The 26463-nt window shown below is 45.9% G+C and overlaps 1 protein-coding gene across 1 annotated transcript in view; it reads left to right on the plus strand.

Moving 5' to 3' along the window:
- The first annotated feature begins 660 nt into the window (after nt 1-660).
- The window catches only part of DEPDC5 (DEP domain containing 5, GATOR1 subcomplex subunit), a 119146-nt gene continuing 93343 nt past the window's right edge, over nt 661-26463 (plus strand). Inside the window, exons 1-5 of the mRNA XM_044656583.1 lie at nt 661-735; nt 4976-5063; nt 6422-6468; nt 14062-14147; nt 20009-20092. Of these exons, the coding sequence (XP_044512518.1) occupies nt 678-735; nt 4976-5063; nt 6422-6468; nt 14062-14147; nt 20009-20092 (363 nt within the window). The 5' untranslated portion in view covers nt 661-677. The remainder of the gene's footprint in view (nt 736-4975; nt 5064-6421; nt 6469-14061; nt 14148-20008; nt 20093-26463) is intronic.

The raw sequence follows: 26463 nt of genomic DNA on the forward strand, positions 1-26463 counted from the left end.
CACAGGAATATTCCATTACATTCATAATTTGTTTAGTCATACCCCAGTTGATGGGGATGGTCTTTTTCTGTTCTTTGTTACCACAAAATGGGCTTCTACCAATGTGTTAGTTGATATGTTGAGTTTTTTCTTTTTTTTTTAGCTCGTTACCTTCCATCTTAGATACTGTGTATCCGTTCCCAGGCAGAAGAGCAGTAAGGGCTAGATGATGAGGGTTAAGTGACTTGCCCAGGGTCCCATAGTTAGGAAATGTCTGAGACTAGATTCAAACTCAGATCCTCCTGTCTTCAGGCCTGGCTGTATCCACTGAGCCACCTAGCTTTCGCCTTGATTTTTTCCTTGATTTTTTTCTAACCTAAAACTCTTTCTCCCATAAAATGCCAGCCCTCCTTGTCATCATTAGCATCCTCTTCCTCCTCCATTCTATACAGCCTTTATAAAGTATGTCGATAAAGCAGCTACTTGCCAAGGATAAATTTGCTGTATCAGGCATCTGCTCTGTCATGGCAGGTTGAGTCAAATGCTGGCCCCTGTCCCTGAGCTCATTTTTCTTAGACCAGCCACTTTGTTACTAAAGAGTCTGAAAATATCTATTTGTTTCTTTATTGAAGGCAGGGAGAGGCATGATGATTTCTCAGGATACAGCTTGGAGCAGTTGAAGAAAGCACCGTGCCAAGATGAGGACCAACAAGGTCTACAAGCTCGTCATACACAAGAAGGGATTTGGGGGCAGCGGTGAGCATCCCCTGGCTCTGGGGTATGGGGGAGGGCCCCAGAGGGAGGAAAGGTAGCCTCAAGGGCCAGTATCTGTTGACTCTAGAATGTTGCCAAAGGCTTTGGGAGCAGTGACCTGGACTTCAGCATAGGGACCTACTTGGATGAGATTTTTAAGGGCAGTCTGTGAATTGGCCAATGTCCCCAATGCCCAGTGATTGGGCAGTACAATGTTGGAGTTTCCTGATTGCATTGAAATGTTCATGACTAATCTGTTTACAACTAATAATGATCATATAATCACAACTTCCATTCACATCAAGCTCTTGAATTCACCAAGGTTTTATGTACATTATCTTGTTTGAGCATTTCATCCCTCCTGACAGGTAAGTGTTTTTTAGCATTCCCATTTTATAGATGAGGAACCTGGGTCCCAGAGCAGTTGAGTCTCATAAGTGCCTTTGGTCCTCCTGGCTTCCATCTAGTAAATTTTGTTATATTCCAATCCTGAGAAAGGTTGGATGTCACCTTGATTGACAAGGGAGGCAGTTGGAGAGATTGGAATGTTCCCAGATACCGTGAGCCAGGGGCAAAGTCGGTTGGCCTGGGAGTATAAATACCTCTAACAGCCACCTGGAGGGAGTCTTTGGTCTTTGGTCTTTGGTCTTTTGGTCCTAAGATCTTTAGATCTCTTGGTCCCTGAGTAGTGAAGGGAGTCTGGGAGGTAAGAAGCAGAGGGTGGGTAGGAACTGAATATTTCCTGAAGGCTGTGAGGGCTAGTACATCACCAAACACGGGATAGTGAGAAGCTGAGAGAATAACATCATCAATACAGCTGAATCAACAGTGGTCACTTTCTCTGGTTTGGCAGTGGCCAAGCTGGGCCAGAGGGGTTGTGAAGAACAATAGCTCTAGCTTTACTAAATCAATAGCCTCCAGCCCTAAGTGATTATAGATTATAGATATTAGATTGACAGGGTCTCCAATCCCAATCCTTATCCTGATTATCCTTTCCTGATTTAGATTATAGCTAAAGAGTGTTTAATAAGTACCTTCCTGAGTGGTCTTTATATCACGACCCTTGGGGAAGGAGCAAATGCAGTCAGATACCAAACATGATCCAAGGCTAATCAGAGCCCAATATTAATAATTGATCCAACCCCAGGTTGGACCTGAAAGGGTTATCCATCCACCTAACCTTTTGGGGTCATTCCCTGGGCAACTATTATTGAAAGGGGAATTATAACCAGCAAGGGTGATTGGGATTGGTGTTCCCCCATCACCAGCACCTAGGGAGAATACAAAGATACATCCACCTCACTAGATATCCATATCACCTTAGGACCCTCTCTCTTTCTTTATAACAATTTTCTTTGGATCATGAAAGAGGCTTTGGGTCTTCCTGTGTGTGTACCTGCGGCTAGCCCAGGTGTAACCCAACATCAGCCTTCCTGTCTCTGCTTCTGCCTCTATCATGTACCATGACCAGTGTCCTCTTTCACCTCAGATTGCCTTGGGTTTGCCAAACTTTGTTCCTCCCTGAGGGTTGGGACTATTTGCTTTTTTTTATCCCTGGAGCACTGTAGTAGCCACCTGGTTGGTCCTCCAGCCCCAAGTCTCTCCTCACTCAGCTGTCAGATTGATAAAGCTCTCAATAAAGCTCAGGTCTGACCATGACCATTTCAGTGGCTGGTTTCCTATTACCTAGAGGATAAATGATTATCATTAATTATTAAATTATGTTATTTATGTTTCTTATATTAAATTTATATAAATATTAACTCCTTTCTTTGACTTTTAAAGTCCTTCATTCTCTCTCCTTTCCCTGCCTTTTCATTTTGGCTCCTCATTTACCCCTAAGTACTCTATAGTCCTGGTGACACTGGCCTGCTGGCTGTCTCTCAGGCCTGTTGCTCTGTTGTTTGATGCAGGCATTTTCTCTGGCTGTCCCCCACGCATCCACATCTCTGTCTCACGTCCTCCGTTAAATCTCCCCTTTGGTCCCACCTTTTGAAGGATGCCTTTCCCATTCCTCCTTAATCTCAGAGCCTTCCCTTTGAGACCCCCCATTCATCCTGCCTAGATCTTGGTTGTCCACCGTTGTCTCCCAACCCTGCTAGACCATGAGCTCCTGTTAGTCAAGGCCTCTTTGTATCCTAGAGCTGAGCACAAGGCCTGCCTCACAGTAGGTGTTTTGTCAGTGCTGTGTGACTTGTACAGACACAGAAGCTCTAATAAAGGTGGAATTGGATTGAATCTGGCTGGTTTGGGGATGAGAGGAAGCAAGGGATGGAGTAGGAAGAGCCTGTGATTGACAATTAGAGACCTCCAGCCTGGCCTGACTGCCAGCATCTTGGGCCTCTCTCCACTTCCCTGGCCTTTGGTTTCCTTCTGCCCAAGAGAGGCTGGGGCTCTGACTGTCCCTGAGCTCGAAGATTCTGTGTGTTTGTGGGACAATCAAGTCCTTTGTATCTTGTTTTTGGCTTTTGGAGGAGAGATGGAGCATTGCGGAAAGTTGGAAAGAGCATGGGCTCTGGTGGCAGCCCTGCTTCAGCCACTCAGAAGCTGCATGACCTTGGGCAAGTGACTGGCCCTCTGAGCTTCAGCCTCCTCCTTCATGGAAAGAGAGGGTTCCCTTCTCACTTGATGTCCTGCCTCTACATTTCATTCCCTGCCCTCCACCATCTTTGTCTAACTCTGTAGATGAGGAATTAACCCATGCCATAAATCAAGCCATGATGAGCCAGGGGAAATCTCTTTTGGGGAGACGTGTGTGATAGTAGTTGTTCATTTGTGTCTGACCCCTTTTGGCCCCTTGGACCAGAGCCACTTGCAGAGTTTTCTTGGCACTCTTTTCTGGAGTGGTTTGCCATTTCCTTCTCTGAGGTTAAATGACTTGTCCAGCATCACACAACTAGGAAATGTCTGAGGTCAGATTTGAACTCAGGTTTTCCTGACTCCAGACCTAGCCCTCTATCTACTGAGCCACCTTGCTGTCTTCTAGATATTCAGAGGTTAGGTGACTTGCCCAAGGTCGCACAGCTGGGTAGAGTCTGAGGCTGGATGATTTGAACTTGGCTCTTCCTGTCTCCAGACCCAGCCCTCTATCTACTGAGCTACCTTGCTGCCCAATATTCAAAACAGTCAAAATTTAAATATTGGCCAAGTTTTCTGTGTGATCTTCAAGGCCAGTGTAGGAGGCCCAGGATAGAGGAAGTTAGCACCAGGTCTGAGCTGCTCTAGTCCCGTGAGCTCCTTGTGGAAGGGAAGAAGCTGCCTGGGGGTCGAAGCTTCCTATCTATCCCCATTCACCCAAGTGACCTTGCTGCAGGGTGCCTGGGATGCCAGCCCCGAAAGGAAGCATTCAGTGGGTCCTGCGTGGGACTCTGCCTCCTCGCTGCTGGCTGCATTTAGACCTGAGGCCCCTTTAGATCTGGCCTCAACGTGTTCATCACACGACCGATGGGAAGGAGGCCGGGCAGGCAGGGGCTATTCTCCATTTTACAGGGGAGCAGACGGAGGCCCAGAGGAGTCGTGACTTGCTTAGTCATGCGGCCTGTGCCCCCGGCTTTTTCTGAGAGGCCAGCCTGCCTCGGCTAGTTTTGTTTGTGGTCTTGCCAGGGCGAGGAGATGCTGTGGTTTTCTCCCCCATGACCCCAGTCACCCCTCCTTCCCTTGGCTGGTTCTCAGTTTGCTCCAGCTGTTGGCTTTCTCTCTCTCTCTTTTTTTTTTTTTAATTTTTTAAACTCTTAACTTCTGTGTATTGACTTATAGGTGGAAGATTGGTAAGGGTAGGCAATGGGGGTCAAGTGACTTGCCAGGGTCACACAGCTGGGAAGTGTCTGAGGCTGGATTTGAACCTAGGACCTCTTGTCTCTAGGCCTGGCTCTCAATCCACTGAGCTACCCAGCTGCCCCCAATTGTTGGCTTTCTCTTTTGTGGGGATCTGAGAGGGAGACAAGCAGGGGGTCCAGAGCCCCCACCAACGTGCTCCTGAAATCTTCCTCTGCCTAGATTGTGCCTCGGCCTAGATTCAGACCCTGGGCTGCTCGGTTCGGCCCCTGGCGCTGTGCCTTGTTGAGTCTCTGCATGTTGGAGCCTCAGTACCCTCTTCTGTAAAGTGGGGTGATAGTTGCCTGGGCTGTGGGAGGGAAGCCCTGTTTAAGCCCCCTCTCAATTGTAGCTCTTCTGGTGGGGCATGTGGCCAGTTTTTGATTTTTTTGTGTGACTCGCTGGTGAGACTGTCTGCTTTGCCTTGCAGATGATGAGCTCATGGTGAATCCCAAAGTGTTCCCCCAGATCAAGCTGGGGGACATCGTGGAGATCGCACACCCCAATGATGAGTACAGGTAAGTTCTTCCCTTCACCAGCGCCAGGCAGGGAAGGCCCACTGGCTTCAGGTTACATGATTGGACCAGAAGATGGACGAGGGATGCTGCAGCCTCGGGGGGGTGTCTCAATAAATAGAAGTATTAATGTCTGGAGATTGGCCGGGAATATTCAGCTGGCCTTTCTGCCTGCCTGGGAGAATCTGGACTTATGTCATGGGGGAGGAGAGGGGAAAGAGCAGCAGGCCCTGAGTCTGGAGACCTGAGTACAAATTCAGCCTCAGACCCCGGCCGTTTGTCCCTGCTTTCCGTTAGTGGTAACACATCACGGCTGAGCAGAGAGCTTGTGAGGAAGGAAGGAATGAAGAAGGAAAGAGAGAGTCTTGATGGAGCCCAGATATGGAAGTCAGGCAGCCTCAGACTGGCCTCAAGGAGTGTCCTTTTTAATAGAGGAGGAGCATGTCCAGGGAACGGTGGCCAGGGGAGGGAGTAGACATTGGGAGAGCCACTAGCATAGCCATTGGAGCCAGGAGGTTAGGGACAGATTCCTCCCTTCCAAGAATAGCCGGATTGATTCGATTTCTGTTCCCAGAGCAAGTAGCATGAGTTTGGGGGAGTCCTGGGGGAGGGGGAAGCCCGAAGAGGATCAGGTGAGGCCGGGAGCCTGGGGTGCTTGGATCTGGGGAATCTCTGCAGAGCTTAGTGCCCCAGCAGAGGCCCAGGGAGATGCTTAGGAACAGTAATAGAAGACTTTCAGAGATGGCGGGCCCAGTCAGTAGGGGGCTGACCTCAGAAGCAGCAGCCCTGGATTCATATCTTGCTCTTGGTATTCACCAGCCCTGTGACCCTGGGCCAGTCACTTATTCTCCAACTCCCTGGGACAAGCCTCGAATGAGCCTTGGGGGTTGGAGGGTGAGTGTCCCACCCAGACAGAATCACAGCTGCAGAGCATACAAGGGAGAATGGGCTAGGAAAACCTCGTGGTTTCATGGATGCAGCTTCAGGCTCATCTGCTCCCCTCCTGGTGTCTGCCAGGGTCCAGGATCCGAGGCTCTGGTTTCCTACTCCTTTGTGATTCATTTGTGTGGAGCACTCCCAGGGAGGACACTCCTGTAGCCAAAGCAGGTGGTCATTGCCAGCTCCCCAGAGCCTGGAAGCCCTCCCCGAGCAGGAGAGGGATAGGCCCAGGGATGAAGCAGGCTGGATTTGAATTCTGATCCTCTTGACTCCCAGGGCAGCACTGTCCATTCTGCCATAAGATAGTTTTTGTTTTTAACCCTTTACTTTCCATTTAGAATCAATTCTGCGTATTGGTCCTTGGCCAGAGGACCCGGGGTTTTGGCTCAGGGTGTCTCAGCTCTTCGTCTCTTTCCTTTCAGCCCTCTACTCTTGCAGGTGAAGTCACTCAAGGAGGACCTGCAGAAAGGTACATTTTCCTCGTCCTGTCTCCTTAGAGCCCCCCTGTGTTCTGGTATGTTCTGAGGTGGTGCTGTTGGGCCCCCAGGAAGGGGATGGAGGGTCTGTCCTGGCTTGTCCAGTTTAGCTGGAAATTAAGTGAAACTAGTCACAGAAGGGTGTGTAAAGGGCCTGCTACTCCTCTTGGCAGTGTCTCCAAAGCCCTGAAGGAGTGCTATTGACCCTGGCGGGGTTGTTCGGGATCAGTAAAAACTTCGTACGTGGGGACCAGCAGCAATCCCATGGGCGGCCTCAAAGAGATGATGAGAACGTCCAGGAAGTGCTTATTTGGTGCCAGGCACTGTGCTAGGCCCCAAGGACCCAAATACCACCACAGAGAAGGACAGGCCACAGCCTCTGGGAGCCAATGGCACACAGAGGGGAGCTAGAAAAGGGGGAGCGCATGGTGGGGAAGGGCAAGGGGAGGCCTTGTTCAGGCCAGATTAAGGGAAAGGCCTGTGCCAGAGTTCAGACTGGTTGAGGCCAAGGTTCCTGTGGGCAGGAGGGTCGGAGTCTCAAGGGAATATGGGTAAATAGAAGCTTTGGGGGGCATCTAGAAAGACTTCCTGCAGAAGGTGATGCTTGAGTCACAGGTTTAAGGATGAGAAGAGGCTCTCGAGGTGGGCAAAGAAGTATGCATTTCAGTGTTAAGGACAGCCAGTGCAAAGGCTTGGAGAAGGGAGATGGAGTGTCCTGAGAAAGGACTGGAGAGAAGGCTCCAGGGACAGGATTGCCAGGGAGTGGGGGCTCTAAAAGCCAAGCAGAGGGGCAGCTGGGTAGCTCAGTGGATTGAGAGCTAGGCCTAGAGACGGGAGGTCCTAGGTTCAAATCCGGCCTCAGACACTTCCCAGCTGTGTGACCCTGGGCAAGTCACTTGACCCCCATTGCCTACCCTTACCAATCTTCCACCTATAAGTCAAAACACAGAAGTTAAGGGTTTGAAATAAAATTAAAAAAAAAAAAAAAAAAGCCAAGCAGAGGAGTTATACTTGATCCTGTCGGCAGTAGGGAGCCACAGCCATCCCATGGCCATGTCACATTTGTTTCTGGGTGTGATGGATAGGAGCTTGGCTCAGGCCGGCCTCCGGGGTCCTTTATTTCCTACAGTCACACGTCCATCTGGAGGGCACAGAGAATGCCAGATTCCACTGCTGGCACTAGCCAGGCTCTCTGCCCAGGAGGCAGTTGCCCTTCCCAGAGTCATAGGGACAGGGGCTCAGTCAGCCACCAGCATCCAGTCCCTTCTGTGTGCCAGAGCCTGGGGGATGCCAAGATGAGGAATGAACTCTTGCTCCCAGGGCATCAGAGTCTGAAACAAAAGATTGGGAGAGACTGAGGCTATGTCTGTAGATCTGGGAGTCACCAAGTGAGGGAGAATGGAATGGAAGCCTGTCCCACTGTGATGTGATGGGGAGGAGGAAGCTCAGGAGAGAGAGCCCTGCCACGGCAGCAAGGGAGGGGAAGGGGCCACCTAGCAGAGTCTAAAAGGGTGAGGGTGGGCCAGGCATTAGATGGTCACTGAGTCAATCCCTGCGCACTTTAGAGAGGGCAGTGTGAGGTCAGTGGTGGGAGAAGTTCTTTTAAAGTTTTGTTTCTTAAACACTTTTCTCTAGTTAAACTGCTTCAGAAATCTCGATGCCTTTGCAGGCAGCTCAGTGGACTGGGCCCGGAGTTGGGAAGACCCGAGTTCAAATCTGGCCTCAGACACTGCCCAGCTGGATGATGCCACTTAGCTGCCCTTGACGTGGTATAAATTGTTCTTCCTGATAATGATGGCTGGCACTTATATAGTGCTTTAAGGACTGCAAATATTATCTCAGTCCTCATAACAACCCTGGGAGGTAGGTGTTGTGATTGTCCCCATTTTACAGGTGAGCAAATGGAAGCTGATAGGTAAAGTGACTTGCTCAGGATATATAGCTAGGAAGTGTCTGAGGCCAGATTTGAACTTGGGTTCAGATCTCTATCGTTGCACCATGTAGCTCCTTGCTTCACCCTGCATTGGCTCATACAGATCTTTCCAGGTTTCTCTGAAGCCGTTTCTCTCTCCTTTTGGTGCTCAGCCTCCCATCTCTCTGCAGCCTCCAGGACTGTTGACTGCCTTCCGTCCTCTGGTCTGGTGGTACTGCTCTCTCCTGGTGCTCCTCTCTGTTTGACTCCTCCCCCCTCAGTTTCTTTCCTTTTCTGGATCTTCATCTGTGTCCTACCCATAGTCTTAGCCCTCTCTGTCCCCTGGTGATCCGACCTCTTCCCCTTGGTGCTGTCGTCATTTTGTTGAGAAAAAGTTCCAAATCCAGCCCTGGTCTGTCTCCTGAACTGTGTGATTGGCATCCAGGCATCTCCTATGCAGTATGTCTAGAAGAATTCATTTTGTCCCTTTTTCCAATCAGCTAATCAATCAACCAGCATTTACTGCTACAACTACCACCACCACTCTTTATGCCAGCCACTGTGTTTAGTGCAGGGAATCCAGACAAAAGTGAAATTTCCCCTGCTCTCGGGGAGCTTGCATATTAATGGAGAAGACAGCAGACAGATATAGGCAGCTGGGGGCACCATAGTGCCTGGAATTAGGAAGGTTCATCATCCTGAGTTCAAATATAGACTAGTTGCATGACCCTGGGCAAGTCATTTGTATGACCACCAAACCTTGTCATCTCTCATGTTCATCCCCTTCTCTAGGCTCCTCTAGCAGCTACTGTGGTTCAGACCCTCTTGAGCTCTCCCCCGGACTACTGTACTCATCCCTGGCTCTTTGCCTCAGGTCTCCACACTGCTGCCAAAGCAGTTTTCTGACAGCGCAGGTCTGGGCAGGTCACCCCCACTCCTCAGGACATTCCAGGGGCTCCCTTCTGTCTCCAGGCCCCAGTATAAACGCCTCCATTTGCCATTTAAACCCCTTGCTGTCTTTCCGGCCTCGACCGTCTCTCCCTTACTAGCTTTGTCATCCAGTCACATGGGCCTATGGGTTGTTCCTCATACGAGGTGCTCCCTTATTTAGTGAAGCAACCCCTGGAGACAAAGGATGTGGCAGCCCATGGCCACCTGGAGGGCAGGCAAGCCAGCTTAGCTGAAAGTAGAAAGCTCAAGAGAGACGGAGATGGGGCAGGGCAGCATGTGCCAGGCAGGTCACTCCCACCGTGTATGCAGCTCAGGACTCTTGAGCTCAAGATTCAAGGGAATGGAAGTGCTCTTAGCCTAGACCCCACATGTATCGTGGAGGGGATCAACCCCTCTGGAAAAGGGGCCCATCTGCTCTCTACTACCTGGAGCTACCAGGAGCCTTTAGGTCAGCAGCGCTCCCCAGAGCACGAGCCCTCCTTCCTCCCTGGGGAAAGCCACCCCCATGAAGTGGGACCTCATCACTGCGTCTGCCAGGGCTGCAGCCCCCACTTCTTCAGCCGCCACAGTTCCTTTGAAGACCCAAAAGAGAAGATTCTCCACATTTAAGTTCCTGCCCTGGAAAATGGTTTTGCATCAGAAATGGATAAGATTTTGTCTGTGAAAATGCCCTTGAAGAAGAGGCCTTACCTTCTGCTCTGCTGATGCCCCTAAAGACCAGGGACCTTCCCATCCCCCTTGTAGCTGAAGCCTTCCAGATGGACGGGAGCCCCTTGAGAACAGGGTTGATCTGATTTACCTATGTGTATCCCCAGTCCTTAGCCTCTAGTAACCATTTATTAAATCGTTCATTGATTCATTCATTCACCCCTGGCTTTCCCATCACTTGCAATGCTCTCCTTTCTCCTTTCACCTTTTAGAGTCCCTGGTTTCCCTGCCCACATCACGGGTTCAGTTCTGGGAGCCCCCTTGATACACAAGAGAGCATTCAGTGGTCAGTAACTGGGAAGAGGAAGAGCTCAAGAGTCAAGCCGCATGAGATCTGGGAAGGAACTCTGGCTCTTGGACTCTGTCTTCTGTGGCTCTTGGACTCTGTCTTCTGTCAAGCCTCAGCTCAAAGGGCTTCTTGTTGGAGGTCCCCCAACTGCTTGTGCCTTCCTCCTGGGGTTACCTTCCTACCACACAGGACACATCTTCCATATGCCTATTTCTGGATGGGTTGTCTCCCCCAGGAAGAGGGAAGCTCCATGAGAGCAGGCACTTTTGACTGTTTCTTTGCATCTCCATGCTTTGCAAGGCTGGCACGTGGCCAGTTCTTTTTTTCAATCTTCATCTTCATTTTTAACATCCTTACCTGCCGTTTTAGAATCAGTACTATGTATTGGTTCCAAGACAGACAAGCAGTAAGATGTAGGCAATGGGAGTTAAGTGACTTGTCTAGGGTCATACAGCTAGGAAGTGTCTTGATTTGAACCCAAGACCTCTCATCTTTAGGCCTGGCTTTCAGTCCCCTGAGCCACCCAGCTGCCCCCTAGAATATATTCTTTTTTTTTTTTTTAAACTCTTACCTTTTGTCTTGGAGTCAATACTGTGTATTGGCTCCAAGGCAGAAGGGTGGTAAGGGTAGGCAATGGGGGTTAAGTGACTTGCCCAGGGTCACACAGCTGGGAAGTGTCTGAGGCCAGATTGGAACTCAAGACCTCCCGTCTCTAGGCCTGGTTCTCCATCCACTGAACTACCCAGCTGCCTCATAGTCAATTCTTAATAAATGATTGTCAGTTCATTGAGCAGTGTGTATTTAGCTCAGAGGAGACTTCAGGGGTTGCCATTATTGTCCTTCAGAACATTAGTTCTTTTGGATCACAGAGACTAGGACTTGAAACAGTGGGTGAACATTTATTTTTTCCCCCTTATCTTCCGCCTTAGAATTGATACTATGTATTGGTTCTAAGGCAGAAGAGCAGTAAGGACTAGGCAGTGGGAATTAAGTGACTTAAGTCGGCCAGCTGGGAAGTGTCTGAGACCTGATTTGAATCCAGGACGTCCAGTCTCCAGGCTTGACTTTCATCCTTTGAACCAAGTAACTGCCTTGAACTGAACATTTCAAAGTGATGGATTCATTCTTGATGGCTGGATAAGCTTCTTTGCAAGGAGAGCTGCCCTGAAGTGCAGTGGGCTGCCTTGGGAGCTGGTGGGCCCTCCCTCATTGAGGGTCTGCAGCAGAGGCTGGGCGATGATGTGTCAGGAAAGCTTTAATGTGAATTCTTCAGGTAGGCCTTTGACTAGATGGAGGTAAGGACTTTTCTAAATCCAAATATTTTGAGTCTGATGGACTGAATAGAGAAAGAGAGGCCCAAGGGCAGAGGGATCAATTAGGAGACTTGCAGGGGTGCAGATGGGAGGCAGTGCTGGCCAGAATGGAGGGGAGAGGCTGTGGGAGTGGAGGTGGAGACGAGGGGCTTGATGGAACTTGGCAGCTGAGGTGAGTTGGGAGTCTAGGAAGAGGAAGAGTCAGGGATGGCTCCAAGGTTGTGAACTTAGACGCCTGGAAGGGTGGTGTGGTACCAGCAATACAAATGAGGATGGGCTTGGGAGGAAATAAGGGCCTTGTTTGGAATGCTGCATTGAGATTCAAATGGGGCCTTCTGCTGGACATGCCTGTTTTTACCTGGGACTATTAATAGTTTGATTTCTTCTTTTGCTTGTTCATCTCCTTTGACCATTTATCACCTGGAGAGTGACTGGTATTCGTATAAATTTGGCTCATTCCCTAACAATTTAAGAAGTGAGACTTTTATCAGAGAAATTTATTGTAAAATTCCCCCCCCTCCCCCATTTCCTGTTTTCTGCCTTCCAGTTTGGGCTGCATTAGTTTTGTTTGTGTAAAAGCTTTTTAATTTCATGTAACAAAAAAGATCTGTTTTACTTCCTGTAATCCTGTCTCTCTTGATAGTTATACATGCTTCCCTCTTCCATAGATCCAACAGGTCTATTTTCCCATGCTCCCCGAGTTTGCTTATTTTTTACAATTTGACTTTATCTTGGTATATGGTGTGAGATGCTAATCTCCGCCTTGTTTCCGACAAATTGCTTTCTGGTATGCCTGGCAGATTTTGTCAGATGGTCACCTATTTACTGTGTTTGGGGTGCCTAGGTTATTCCACTGTCTCAACACCATTTCTTGGCCAGAATTGATTAAAAAAATTTATTTAAACTCTTACTTTCCATTTTAGAATAATACTAAGTATCAGTTCCAAGGCAGAAGAGTGGTAAGAACGAGGCAATGGGGATTAAGTGACTTGCCCAAGATCACAGAGCTAGAAAATGTCTGGGGCCAGATTAGAACCCAGGGGCATCTTGTCTCTTTATCCACTGAGCCACCCAGCTGCCCTCTACCAGATGATTTTGATGATTACTGCTTTGTAGTACTGTTTGAGATCTCGTTACCTTTCTCCATATTTTTTTTTTCATTGATTCTAAAGATCTCCTAATGAGGGAGACAACATGTAACCAGCTCTATCTAATGCAAGATGTGATTTCAGAGTGCTTCAGATGTAAATACTGATAGTAGAGTGCAGGGAGGCCTCCTGCAGAAAGTGGGCTTTGAAGTGAGCCTTGAAGGATGTGAGGAGGGAGGGCAGACCCTTTTACTGAGAAATGGTTCCTACCCTCAGGGGTTTACTGTCTAAGGAGGAAGTAAGGAAAGAAGTATTTATTTCCTGTGGCCAGATCCTGTGGTTCCTCATAACAACCCCAGGAGGGAGAGGCCTGTCATCCCCATTTTACAGATGAGGAAACTGAGGCAGTCCTGTCTGATGCCAGGCTCTGCATACTCTGATACCTCCTGGTGGTGTCACATGTAAATTGGAGAGCTGACCAGGCTGGAGGGAGTGCAGGAAGGGGCAGGGTGGTGGTTAAAGTTTTTCCAGGGACCTCTCCACCTTTACCATCTATCCAGTGCCTCCCTTTCCACCATTCATCAGCTCCTTTTCCCTCCTCCCTCTGAGATGACTTGGATTGTATTTTGTATTTATTTGTCTGTTGGCAGAGTGCTGGTCCTAGTCAGAAAGACCTGAGTTCAAACCCAGCCTTTGCCACTTAGCTGTGTGACCTTTGCCAAGTCACTGAAGCACTCTGCCTCATGGGGATAATAACAGCTTCCACCTCCCAGGGACTTGTGAGGATCAAATGAGATCATATCTATAAAGATGGTAACAGTCCACCTGGTGTTTCCCTGCCATAAAGTGGAAGTTTCTTGAGGGCGGAGATGGTGTTTTTGGTTTTTGTATCCCCAGCACAGTTCCTGGCACATAGTAGGTGCTTGCCAAATGCTTGATGAGGGAAGTAGGTGAATTGTTGGCTGTGTCCTCCCCCTTCCTTCGAGCCTGGTATCCCGTTAGGTCGCTTTTCCTTCCCTACTTGTCTTGCCTCTCGCCGGGCTTCTCTCTGTTTGTCCAGGGTCCTTCGTCCTCATCTCCATGTTTCTCTAAATTCCTCTTTATTCATTTCTACCTGAGAATATTCTCTCGCACTCAGAGCCTCTTATCTCAAATTGGCAGATTTTAGACAGGCACATTTCGAACCGCACACAGAAATCCCCTCCTTCCAGTGTGGGTCTGTCAGGCGCTTTGTTTTTGTTCTCTGAGCCCAACGCCGAGAGCAGACAGGCAGCACCCTGTCTGTCCTGGGGATCGAGGGCCCTGACGAGGCTTCCTTCTTCCAGAAACGATCAGCGTGGATCAGACAGTGACCCAGGTGTTCCGGCTGAGACCGTATCAGGACGTCTACGTGAATGTCGTTGACCCCAAGGTGAGGCTTTGTTGGTGGGGGTCGTGAGCCCCCCGTATTCAGATCGTGTCTCTTCAGAGGCTTTACGTGTGAGTGGATGCCACGAGGACACGTGCTCGGGCAGGTTTTAGCGTGTCTGAAGGCAGAAGGCCCCCGGGTAGCCTGGTAGAGTCTGAGGTAGAGACTCCAAATATCCTGAGCCCAGCAACTACAGAGGAGGACCCTGACTGGGGGGGCCGCCAGCCCGGGCCTCCCCTCTGTGCCTCCACCTGCAGATTACTTTCAGAGTGTTTCCTTTGTCCCCAAACATCTTTCATATTTGGCACCATTGAATTGGATTGAATTTATTTACTTTAAACCCTTAATTTCCATTTTCATACTGTGTTCGGTTCTCAGGCAGAAAAGCAGCAAGGCCTAGGCAGTGGGGGTTAAGTGACTTGCTCAGGATCTCACAGGTAGAAGTCTCTGAGGCCAAATTGGAACCCAACCAGGACCTTCCATCTCTCAATCCTCTGAGCCTGCCAGCTGCCCCTCGTACTAGTGTCCTATAACTGGCTGGCTGGACCAGAGGCTTCACACTGACCCCAAGATCCTAGCCTTTGATCCTTCCCTGACCAACCCCCCCTTTTTCTCAGCCGGCCCATGCCTGTTCAGGCTTGGGGTGAGGGCGTCCAGGGAGCGGGCAGCCTGTTTCCTCTTTGAATCGCTTTATTAGGACATTGTATCTTCTTTCAAGCCCGAGCCTGTCTTTGCTGATTCCTCCCATTGCTGGCTTCTCTCTGGGGCCAAGAGGTCCAAACTTGAGGGTTTCTCTTTCCCACGACTGGAAGGTGGACAGCCGTCATCCTCTTTACCCTTCCCTCTCTTTTTCCTTCTTGCATCGTGTCCTCTGTGCTGTGGCCTCCAGGCCCTTCATCTGGGCTGCTCTTCTCTACACTGTCCCCCTTATCCGTGTTTGTCCTAAATGTGGTGCCCAGAAAGGAACCAGGCCTCGGGGTACAGGGGCAGAGGATGCCGAACTTCTGCTTCTCTTTTGAGCATCGTGCCTCACCTATTGCAGTCCAAGGGTGCAGAAGCTTTTTGGACTGTCATATTACGAGGCTCAGCTTGTGGCCCCCGAAACCTCCAGATTGTTTTTGTTTTCTTCAGGAAAACTCCCATCTGACCTTGCTCCCCCCATCCATTTTTGAACGCACGTGTAAGACCAGAAGTTTATACTCATTTTTATTTTTTATTTTTATTTTTTATTTCTTAAACTGTATCTTCCATCTTAGAATCAACACTGTGTATCTGTTCCAGGACAGGAGAGCAGGAAGGGCTAGGCAGTGGGACTTAAGTGACTGACCCAGGGTCATCCAGCTAGGAAGAGTTTGAGGCCAGACTGGAACCCAGCCTCTTTCGTCTCAAGTTCTGACTTGAGCCACCTAGCCGCCCTCTCATTGGTTTCATCTTTTTCTAAACATGTATTAATATTCATTTTTAACATGGTTACATGCTTCATGCCCCTACTTTTCCCTTCACCCCCTGCTCTCCCCCTACCCATGGCCGACACACATTTCCACTGGTTGTAACATGTGTCCTTGTTCAGGGCCTATTTTCAAATTGTTGTTTCATTGATTTCATCTTTTTTTTTTTAAGATTTTTTTTTTTTATTTTAAACCCTTAACTTCTGTGTATTGACTTATAGGTGGAAGAGTGGGAAGGGTAGGCAATGGGGGGTCAAGTGACTTGCCCAGGGTCACACAGCTGGGAAGTGTCTGAGGCCGGATTTGAACCCAAGACCTCCCGTCTCTAGGCATGGCTCTCAATCCACTGAGCTACCCAGCTGCCCCCTGTCATTGATTTCATCTTAATAAGTTTGGCCTAAAGTTCTAATCTGTTGAATCCTGACTCTCATCCGGCGTGTTAGTTCTGTTTCATACCTTTGTGTCATCTGCACATTTGACAAGAATGTTGTGCCCTTTTCTAAGTCATTAATAAAAAACATTAACTGCCCCAGGATCAAGGACAGCTCCCTGGAGCTCTGAGCACTTATTGGCTGGAGACCTTCAGCCATTAATAACATCCCATGGTCTAGCTGTTTAGCCAGAGCAAATTCCATACTGATGAATATCCTCTCCTTTCGGCCATATGGTTCCTTTTTGTCCAAAGTTTTGCCAAAACCTGGGTTCCTCCTCTGTGTGTTCTGTCCTAAAAGGAGCTGGTCTGTGGGGAACTGGTCTCACAGAAGCTGGGTTGGCTATTGCTTTGTGGTGGCTAGGTGTCTCAATGGACAGAGTCAGGCGTAGAGATGGGAGGCCCTGGGTTCCAGCCTAGCCTTGGACACTTCCTAGCTGTGTGACCCTGGGGCTGGTCACTTAACCCCCTGTGCCCAGCTCCTACTGATCTTCTGCCAAGACAGAAGGTAAGGGTTTAAAAAATTGATGTAGTTATTAAATTTAATATCGTCAAAATTTAAATTGCTGCCTGTGTTCCTTCCTGCTTCTCTTTTTTATTTTTCTCCTATGTCTTATTCATAATTTTTCTTCTGTAATCTTCATTCTTTTTTTTTTTTTAATTTTATTTTTTAGAAAAAAATTTTTTCCCATGGTAACATGATTCATGTTCGTACTCCACCCACCCCGGTAGCCAATATGCATTTCCACTGGTTTCTTCATATGTCATCGATCAAGACCTATTTCCATATTATTGATAGTTGTACTAGGGTGGGCGTTTAGAGTCTACATCCCCAATAATGTCCGCATCAACCCATGTGTTCAAGCAGTTGTTTTTCTTCTGTGTTTCCACTCCTATGGTTCTTCCTCTGAATGTGGGTAGCGTTCTTTTCCATAAATCCCTCAGAATTGTCCTGGATCATTGCATTACTGTTAGTAATTACAGAAGTCCATTACATTTGATTTTACCACAGTGTATCAGTTTCTGTGTACAATCCTGATTCTGCTCCTTTCACTCTGCATCAATTCCTGGAGGTCTTTCCAGTTCACATGGAATTCCTCCAGTTTATTATTCCTTTGGGCACAATAGTATTCCATCACCAGCATATACCACAGTTTGTTCAACCATTCCCTAATTGAAGGACATACCCTCGTTTTCCAGTTTTTTGCCACCACAAAAATCGCGGCTGTAAATATTTTTGTACAAGTCTTTTTCCTCATTATCTCTTTGGGGTACAAACCCAGAAATGCTATGTCTGAATTGAAGGGCAGGCAGTCTTTTATTGCTCTTTGGGCATAGTTCCAAATTGCCATCCAGAATGGTTGGATCAGTTCACAACTCTACCAGCAATGCATTAATGTCCCAATTTGGTCACATCCCCTCCAGCATTCATTACTCTCCCCTACTATCATTTTAGCCAATCTGCTAGGTGTGAGGTGGTACTTCAGAGTGGTTTTGATTTGCATTTCTCTAATTATTAGAGATTTAGAACACTTTCTCATGAGCTTATTGATAGTTTTGATTTCTTTATCTGAAAATTGCCTATTCATGTCCTTTGCCTATTTATTGATTGGGGAATGGCTTGATTTTTTTTTCCCCCAAAGTTCTCTTCATTTAATCTTTTTTTTAACCATTTATTAATATTCATTTTTAACATGGTTACATGATTCAAGCTCCTACTTTCCCCTTCACCCCCCGCTCTCCCACCACCCATAGCCGATGCACATTTCCACTGGTTTTAACATGTGTCCTTGTTCAAGACCTATTTCCAAATTGTTAATAGTTGCATTGGTGTGGTAGTTTCGAGTCCACATCCCCAATCATGTCCTCCCCAGCCCATGCGTTCAAGCATTTGTTTTTCTTATATGTTTCCTCTCCTGTAGTCCTTCCTCTGAATGTGGGTAGCGTTCTTTATCATAAATCCCTCAGAGCTGTCCTGTGTCATTGCTTTCTGCTGGTACAGAAGTCCATTACATTCTATTTTACCACAGTGTATCAGTCTCTGTGTACAGTGTTCTTCTGGCTCTGCTCCTTTCGCTTTGCATCAGTTCCTGGAGGTCTTTCCAGTTCACATGGAATTCCTCCAGTTTATTATTCCTTTGAGCACAATAGTATTCCATCACCAGCATATACCACAGTTTGTTCAGCCATTCCCCAATTGAAGGGCATACCCTCCTTTTTCCAGTTTTTTGCCACCACAAAAAGCGCAGCTATAAATATTTTTGTACAAGTCTGTTTATCTATGATCTCTTTGGGGTACAAACCCAACAATGGTATGGCTGGATCAAAGGGCAGGCATTCTTTTATAGCCCTTTGAGCATAGTTCCAAATTGCCAGCCAGAATGGTTGGATCAGTTCACAACTCTACCAGCAATGCATTAATATCCCAGTTTTGCCACATCCCCTCCAGCATTCATTATTCTCCCCTTCTTTCATTTTAGCCAATCTGCTAGGTATGAGGTGGTACCTCAGAGTTGTTTTGATTTGCATTTCTCTAATTATTAGAGATTTAGAACACTTTCTCATGTGCTTATTGATACTTTTGATTTCTTTACCTGAAAATTGCCTATTCATGTCTCTTGCCCATTTATCAATTGGGGAATGGCTTGATTTTTTTATACAATTGACTTAACTCCTTGTATATTTGAGTAATTAGACCCCTGTCAGAGTTTTTTGTTATAAAGATTTTTTTCCCAATTTGTTGTTTCCCTTCTGATTTTGACTACATTGTTTTTGTTTGTCCAAAAGCTTTTTAGCTTAATATAATCAAAACCATTTAATTTACATTTTGTAATTTTCTCTAACTCTTGCTTGGTTTTAAAATCTTTCCTTTCCCAGAGATCTGACAGGTATACTATTTTGTGTTCACTTAACTTATTTATAGTTTCCCTCTTTATATTCAAGTCATTCACCCATTCTGAATTTATCTTGGTGTTGAGTGTGAGATGTTGATCTAAATCTAATCTCTCCCATATTGTTTTCCAAATTTCCCAGCAGTTTTTGTCAAATAGTGGATTCATGTCCCAAAAGTTGGGCTCTTTGGGTTTATCATACACTGTCTTGCTGACGTTACTTACCCCAAGTCTGTTCCACTGATCCTCCCTTTTGTCTCTTAGCCAGTACCATATTGTTTATTATCTTTATTCTTTTTTTTTTAACATTTATTAATATTCATTTTTAACATGGTTACATGATTCATGCTCCTCCTTTCCCCTTCATATTATCTTTATTCTTAAAATGATTCTATTTGGCAGAGAAAACCAGATGCCACACATATATATGCTGTGTGGTTTGGCCTTCTCTCTTTATGCTTTGTGTGAGCAACGCCTTGGCCTTTCCCCCACACCACACTGCCCTGGGCCTCTTCTTCCCCTCTTGTCTCCTTTGTTAGCTGCCAGCACTTTAGGGTTTGCCCTGGGCAATCTATGCAGTCTTCTGGGCACTCTGTCTACTCTGAGGATGAGTACTACCAATATGCTCTGGTGGGAGAACCTCCTTTGCCCTTATCTGTTGCCCCATCCCCTGTCCAGTGCTCCTTTGTCTGTGCTTATTTTGGGTCTGCCCAGTTTGTCTCCTGTTCCTCCTAGAATGTTGTCACTGACTCTGCCTCTATGTGCACTGATCCTCCTGAAGCCGTCCTCATCCTTTCCTTTCTGTGGCTCCTCTGGAGTTGGCCTTTCCCCTGAGGCAGCCCTGGCAGCAAGGAGAGCAGCTCCTCTGGTCCAGGGCACTCTTTCTTGCTTTACTTTCCTTGAGCTTGGGCTTTCTCCTGTCAGCCACCTGCCCTATTTGTCCCTGTTCTTTCTGCACTGTCCCAAAGCCATGGAGGGCAGGGGCCGATCATCCTAGTAACTGATGGATGGGTGGAAAGGGTATTTCCTGAGCCTGGGATCAAGGGCTGAGCATCAGGATGGGAATGAGACTAAGCATCTCTCTATCTCTTTCAGGAGGTGACTCTTGACTTGGTGGAACTCACTTTTAAGGACCAATACATTGGGCGTGGAGATATGTGGAGGCTGAAGAAGAGCTTGGTAAGATGTTGTGTCATAGGATCTGGTTGGCACAGTTGTTCTAAGAAAGTCTTGTTGGCGCATTTTTATATCATGGGCATTTACCAGTATCTCTTTCTCTCCAATAAGTAGCAAAAGTGCCCGACTATGCAGTGTTCAGAACCTGTAGTTCTCCACCTTTCTGCTAAGAAGACAGAGCTCCTTTTATTATCTCTTCTCCGGGACCAAAAGTGACCATTGTCATTAATCTGAATTCTGATTTTTGGACCTTGTTTTCATTTAAGTGATTGTAGTTGTGTACCTTGCTTCCTGGTTTTGTTTAACTTTTTTGACCCTAGTGCCCTCTCACCTGGGCACTCACCTCTCACTAAAGCTATTACATTAGCTTTCTAACCAGTCTCCCAACCTCTGGTCTCTCTCTGCTCCAGTCTGTCCTCCCCTCAGCAGCTAAAATGATTTTCCTAAAGCTCAGGCCTGATCACTTCCTTCTCTTTCTCCTCAAAAAACACCAGTAGCTCCCTGTTGCCATTAGGATCAATTATAACTTCCTCTGTTGGTCTCTTGCCATTCTGACCTTGTTAAATACTACTCCTCTTTGTGCCCTCCCCTGGAGTCCTGCCAGGCTGGCCTTCTTGCTCCATCCTCTGTAGTCCCTCACCTCTATCAGGTTCCTACGTCTCAAACCTCTCAGCCCAGGTGCTCTGTCCTTCCATGAAATCCATCCTGATCCCTGGTCGCCAGTGACATGCCTTCTAAAATATCCTGATGTTTATTTTGTATATTTTTATGTGGGTAACTGGAGTTACACGTAGCAACAGGTCTCCTCCTTGATGGGGCAGAGGTGCTTTTATTTTTGTCTTTGTAGCCCACTGTCCAGCCCAGTTCTTGGCACATTGTAGCTGCTTAATAAATGTTTCTTGACTGAGTATTTCATAAAAATCTCCCATTCCTCCAGATTTCTCTTGAATGTCATTTCTTATGGAGCACTAGATTTCTGTTGTACTCATGTACCCAATGTTGTCCAATCATTTGCCCATTGAGGTGCACTGATCTTGTGCCTAAAGATAAGTGGTCAAGTGGTCAAGGACATAAACAATACTCAAAGGAAGACACTTGATTTCTCTATAACCGAATGTAAATGTGCCCTAGATCCCTGAGAGAAATATACCCCAAACCACTGCTGAAGCCCATCTCTTATATCTAGCAACCACACAGAGGTGACACCAAATTGAAGTGGACAAGGGCTGGCTTTTGGAGGGTCTGTGAGGAGACAGGACCCCACCCTTCCTACCCGGTGGAGATGTTATGAACTGACCCAACCATTCTGGAAAACCATCTTGAATTGTGTGAACAATACACTTTAACTCCCCCTGACCCTCCTCCCTTTGGACCCGAGACCCTCCTCCTCTGCAGATATCCCATGAACATCTTGAGAGTCACACAGAAAGATCTTCTGTAGAACAAAATGAGCTATGAGGCAGCATGTGTTGGAGCAGCAGAGAACTGTAAACAAAGAAGATGATCCCCATCACCCATCAGTGGAAGAATGGCTGGGTGTTTTGGGGTCTGTAAATATTGCATGGTAAGAAACAGGGCCTGGGAAGAAGATAGAGAAGTCCAGAGTAGTGTGAACTGATGCAGAAGGACATGAGCAGAACCAGGGACAACGCATCCATCAAACTGAAGGCATGGCCAGCTGCCACGTTGGGTTGGGCTGCTCCATGCTCCCCACAGGCCTCAGAACAAGGGAGATGCTAATGAAGGAAGCCCCTAAGGCATCCTCCAAACTAGCACAGCTGGCACTGGCTCTTTCCACATTGCAGGCAGGGCTGGGAATTGGTGCAGCCCTTGTGGATGGCACCGGGAGAAATTAGGCCAGCTGGGTTTCTGGATTGTTTATGACCTTTGAGCTAGAAGTCCCTCCCACTCCCTGCATGGGCAGAGAAAGAAACTCACAGAACAGATTATTTACAGGAGGCCTTTCTGTGGGAGCAGAAATGGAGCCATTTAAGAGTTGGAGAGAATTTAGGCCCAGTGGAATCTTGCTTGGTCCTTTGGAATTGACCTTTGCTGAATGTTCTCATTAAGGGACTTAAAAAAACTTTTCGATTGTTATTATGAACTCCACAAATAGAACATTCCAATATAGATAGAAGAAGAAAAAAATTGTAGGTCCTCTCCATCATTACAGTTTGTTTTTTTACATGTACATAAAGTTTAATTTGCAATAGAACCAGCACTGCCCAGCTTTCCTAGATATCCTCCTGATGACCCAATGCTCTCTTGAATCTTTAAGAATTATTCCTTTCTTCTTTTGGTTCTTTGCCTCTTCCTCCCTCCCCCATTCATGGCTCTGAAAGGTGCTTTCCCTTCTTCTGCAGTTTGTTTTTGGGAAGACCTCTCATGTTCCAGGCCCTTACCTGTCCTTACATGACTCTCCTTAGGTAGGAGAAAAAAAGTGTTTACATTAAGGCCCCAAAGTAGTGTATGTTTGGAAAGAAAACATGTCAGGGCATTGTCATTGATCTTTGTCCAATTCTCTGAAGATTCAGTCAAACTTTTTTTTTAAAATGGCATCACCAGGGGCAGCTGGGTAGCTCAGTGGATTGAGAATCAGGCCTAGAGACGGGAGGTTCTAGGTTCAAATCTGGACTTCCCAGCTGTGTGACCCTGGGCAAGTCACTTGACCCCCATTGCCCACTCTTACCACTCTTCTAACTAGGAGCCAATTCACAGAAGTTAAGGGTTTAAAAAAAAAATTTTTAAAAATGGTATTACCAGAATTCAACTCTATTCTTGGAAAATGTTTTCCTGTTTAACTACAAATTCTCTTAACTTTTTTTATAACTTTTTGAGTTCCACATTTTACCCCTTCTTTTAACCCGTCTTCTCCATTGAGAATGCAAGCAATATACTCTCAATTATATGTGTAAAGTCATTCAAAATATATTTCTGTGTTAGCCATATATCTAAACAAACTACCCAATAAAGGGCAAGAAACATACCATAAGGAAAAAAAAACATGATTCAGTCTCTACTCAGATTCCACCAGTTTTTCTTCTGGAGTATTTTTGGACAAGTATTTTTCAACAAGAGTTCTCTGAAATTGTCTTGGATAATTGTCTTGAGCAGAGTAGTTAAGCCCTTCATAGTTGATCATGCTGACAATATTTTAATTGTTGTGTACAAGATTCTCTTGGTTCTGCTCACTTCATTCTGCATCAGTTCATACAAATCTTCTCAACTTTTTCAGAAACCATTCTGTTCTTCTTCTTTTTTTTTTTTTAATAGTATGATAGTATTCCATCACCATCATTTACCACCACTTATTCAGCCATGTCCTAAGGGATGGGCATCCATTCCCTCAATTTCTAGTTCTTTGCCACCACAAAAGGAGCTGCAATAAAATTTTTTTATATATTTCCTTTTTTAAAAAAAATCTCTTTAGGATTTAAAAAAAATCAGTTTCCTTTTTTGTTGTGCTACTCAATCTGATGGGCATGAGGTGGTACCTTAGAGTTTTTTAAAATTTGCACTTCTCTGATCAGGAGTGAATTAGAGCATTTTTCTAGGTTACTGTTGATAGTCTTGATTTCTTTATCTGAAAATTTTATATTCTCTGACCATTTATCAATGGGGGAATGCCTCTTAATTTTTATAAATTGGTCTTAATTCTCTATGTGTTTGTGAAAATGAGGCCTTTATCAGAGAAACTTGCTGTAAAATTTCCCCCGGTTTCTTTCTTTCTTTTAAAAATCAAGCTTAATTAATTAATTAGTTAGTTAGTTAGGAATAGTTTTCTTTCCCTGTTTTTGGTCTTCCTGGCTTTGGAATCAGTACCATATTTGTGTCATAAAAGGAATTTGGTGGAACTCCTTCTTTGCTTATTTTGTCAAATAGTTTGTATACTATTGGGATTAGTTGTTTTTTTAAATGTTTTACAGAATTCTCTTGTGAATTCATCTGGCCCTGGGAATTTTTTCTTAGGGAGTTCTTTGATGGCTTGTTCAATTTCTTTTTCTGATTTGGGATTGTTTAAGTATTCTATTTCTTCTTCTGTTAATCTAGGCAATTTATATTTTTGTAAGTAGTCATTCATATCAACTAGATTGCCATATTTATTGCCATATAATTGAGTAAAATAGTTCTTTTCTTTAAAACCCTTAACTTCTGTGTATTGGCTCCTTTGGTGGAAGAGTAGTAAGGGTGGGCAATGGGGGTCAAGTGACTTGCCCAGGGTTACACAGCTGGGAAGTGTCTGAGGCCGGATTTGAACCTAGGACCTCCCGTCTCTAGGCCTGACTCTCAATCCACTGAGCTACCCAGCTGCCCCCTAAAATAGTTCTTAATAATTACCTTAATTTCCTCTTCATTAGAGGTGAGGTCCCCATTTTCGTCTTAGATATTTTTTTTTAGATTTGAATATTTTATTTTTTTAGAAAAATTTTCCATGGTTATGTGATTCTTGTTTTTACTTTCCCCTTCATTCCCCCTTAACCTTTCCCCCTTCCCCCCCATATCCAATGCACATTTCCACTGGTTTTAACATGTGATTAATCAAGACCTATTTCCATATTATTGATAGTTGTACTATGGTGGTCGTTTAGAGTCTACATCCCCAATAATGTCCACATCAACCCATGTGTTCAAGCAGTTGTTTTTCTTCTGTGTTTCCACTCCTATGGTTCTTCCTCTGAATGTGGGTAGCGTTCTTTTCCATAAATCCCTCAGAATTGTCCTGGATCATTGTATTACTGTTAGTACAGAAGTCCATTACATTTGATTTTACCACAGTGTATCAGTCTCTGTATACAATGTTCTTCTGGCTCTGCTCCTTTCACTCTGCATCAATTCCTGGAAGTCTTTCCAGGTCACATGGAATTCTTCCAGTTTATTATTCCTTTGGGCACAATAGTATTCCATCACCAGCATATACCACAGTTTGTTCAACCATTCCCTAATTGAAGGACATACCCTCCTTTTTCCAGTTTTTTGCCACCACAAAAATCACGGCTGTAAATATTTTTGTACAAGTCTTTTTCCTCATTATCTCTTTGGGGTACAAACCCAGAAATGCTATGTCTGAATTGAAGGGCAGGCAGTCTTTTATTGCTCTTTGGGCATAGTTCCAAATTGCCATCCAGAATGGTTGGATCAATTCACAGCTCCACCAACAATGCATTGATGTCCCAATTTGGCCACATCCCCTCCAACATTCATTACTGTCTCTTGCCAGTCTGCTAGGTGTGAGGTGGTACTTCAGAGTGGTTTTGATTTGCATTTCTCTAATTATTAGAGATTTAGAACACTTTCTCATGTGCTTATTGATAGTTCTGATTTCTTTATCTGAAAATTGCTTATTCATGTCCCTTGCCTTATCAATTGGGGAATGGCTTGATTTTTTTATACAATTGATTTACTTGGTTCTCTACCTCCATTCTGATTTCCTGGAGAGCTTGTGACCAACTTTCATTTTTTTTTGGAGTTTGGATATGTTTGCTTGTTTGTTGCCTTCTGTTGTCTCCTGTAGACTGTTGTTTTTCTCCATAGAAATTATCCAGGATCAAAGTTTTTTTCTTATTTATTTTGGTGGTTGTAGATTGTAGTTCTTGTGTGTTGGTTGCCATTGCTGTGTTAGTTTTTTCTTCCCTTCCCAGTCAGAAATCTGAGCGAGGAGGGTATGCAGGTCTGTGTATTGTGCCACGGAGCAATTTTTGCCCTAATGCTATTTTTCAGTCTCCACAGCGTTTGCTGTGGGCAGCTCCTCTCTGCCCTATCTCTGTACCCAAGCTCCACGTTCCTCAGCCTCCTGGGGTCCCAAGTCTCACTGCTCTCAGGAGTAAGTCTGTGGTGTCCTCAGCCAGCCTCCTCCCCCTCCCCCCCAGAGAACCTAGAGATTGCCCCATGATAACTCATGACACTCTAGGTGGAATGGGGAGGGGTGATCAGTTTGCAAGTAATTTTACTCCCTTATAGTGTGGAAATGCCCAAACCCTGCCTACCTTCAATGCTGCACCCTACAGTAGAGCCTCTTCGCTCATCTGATTTTGGTTTTAGTCCTTTTGAGGTGCTTTATATTGGTCGGTGGTGAGGAGAAGACCCTTGCTTCTACTCTGTGGCCATCTTAGCCTGGAAGTCCTTTTGCTTTCTTTCTAATTTTGATTGCATTGGTTTTGTTTGTGCAAAATTGTTTTAATTTCATTTTATCAATTTTACTTCCTGTGATTGTAACTAATCTCTTTTTTTGGTCATAAATTCTTTCTTTATCTATAGATCTGACAGGTAAATATTTTGACATCTCCTTAACTTACTTGTGATATCACCCCTTTTTTTTAAAGTGCAGACTAATTCTGATTTAATCTTGCTATCAAGTATGAGATTTTGGTTTCTAC

Source organism: Gracilinanus agilis, chromosome 1, assembly GCF_016433145.1.
Source record: "Gracilinanus agilis isolate LMUSP501 chromosome 1, AgileGrace, whole genome shotgun sequence".
NCBI lineage: Eukaryota > Metazoa > Chordata > Mammalia > Didelphimorphia > Didelphidae > Gracilinanus > Gracilinanus agilis.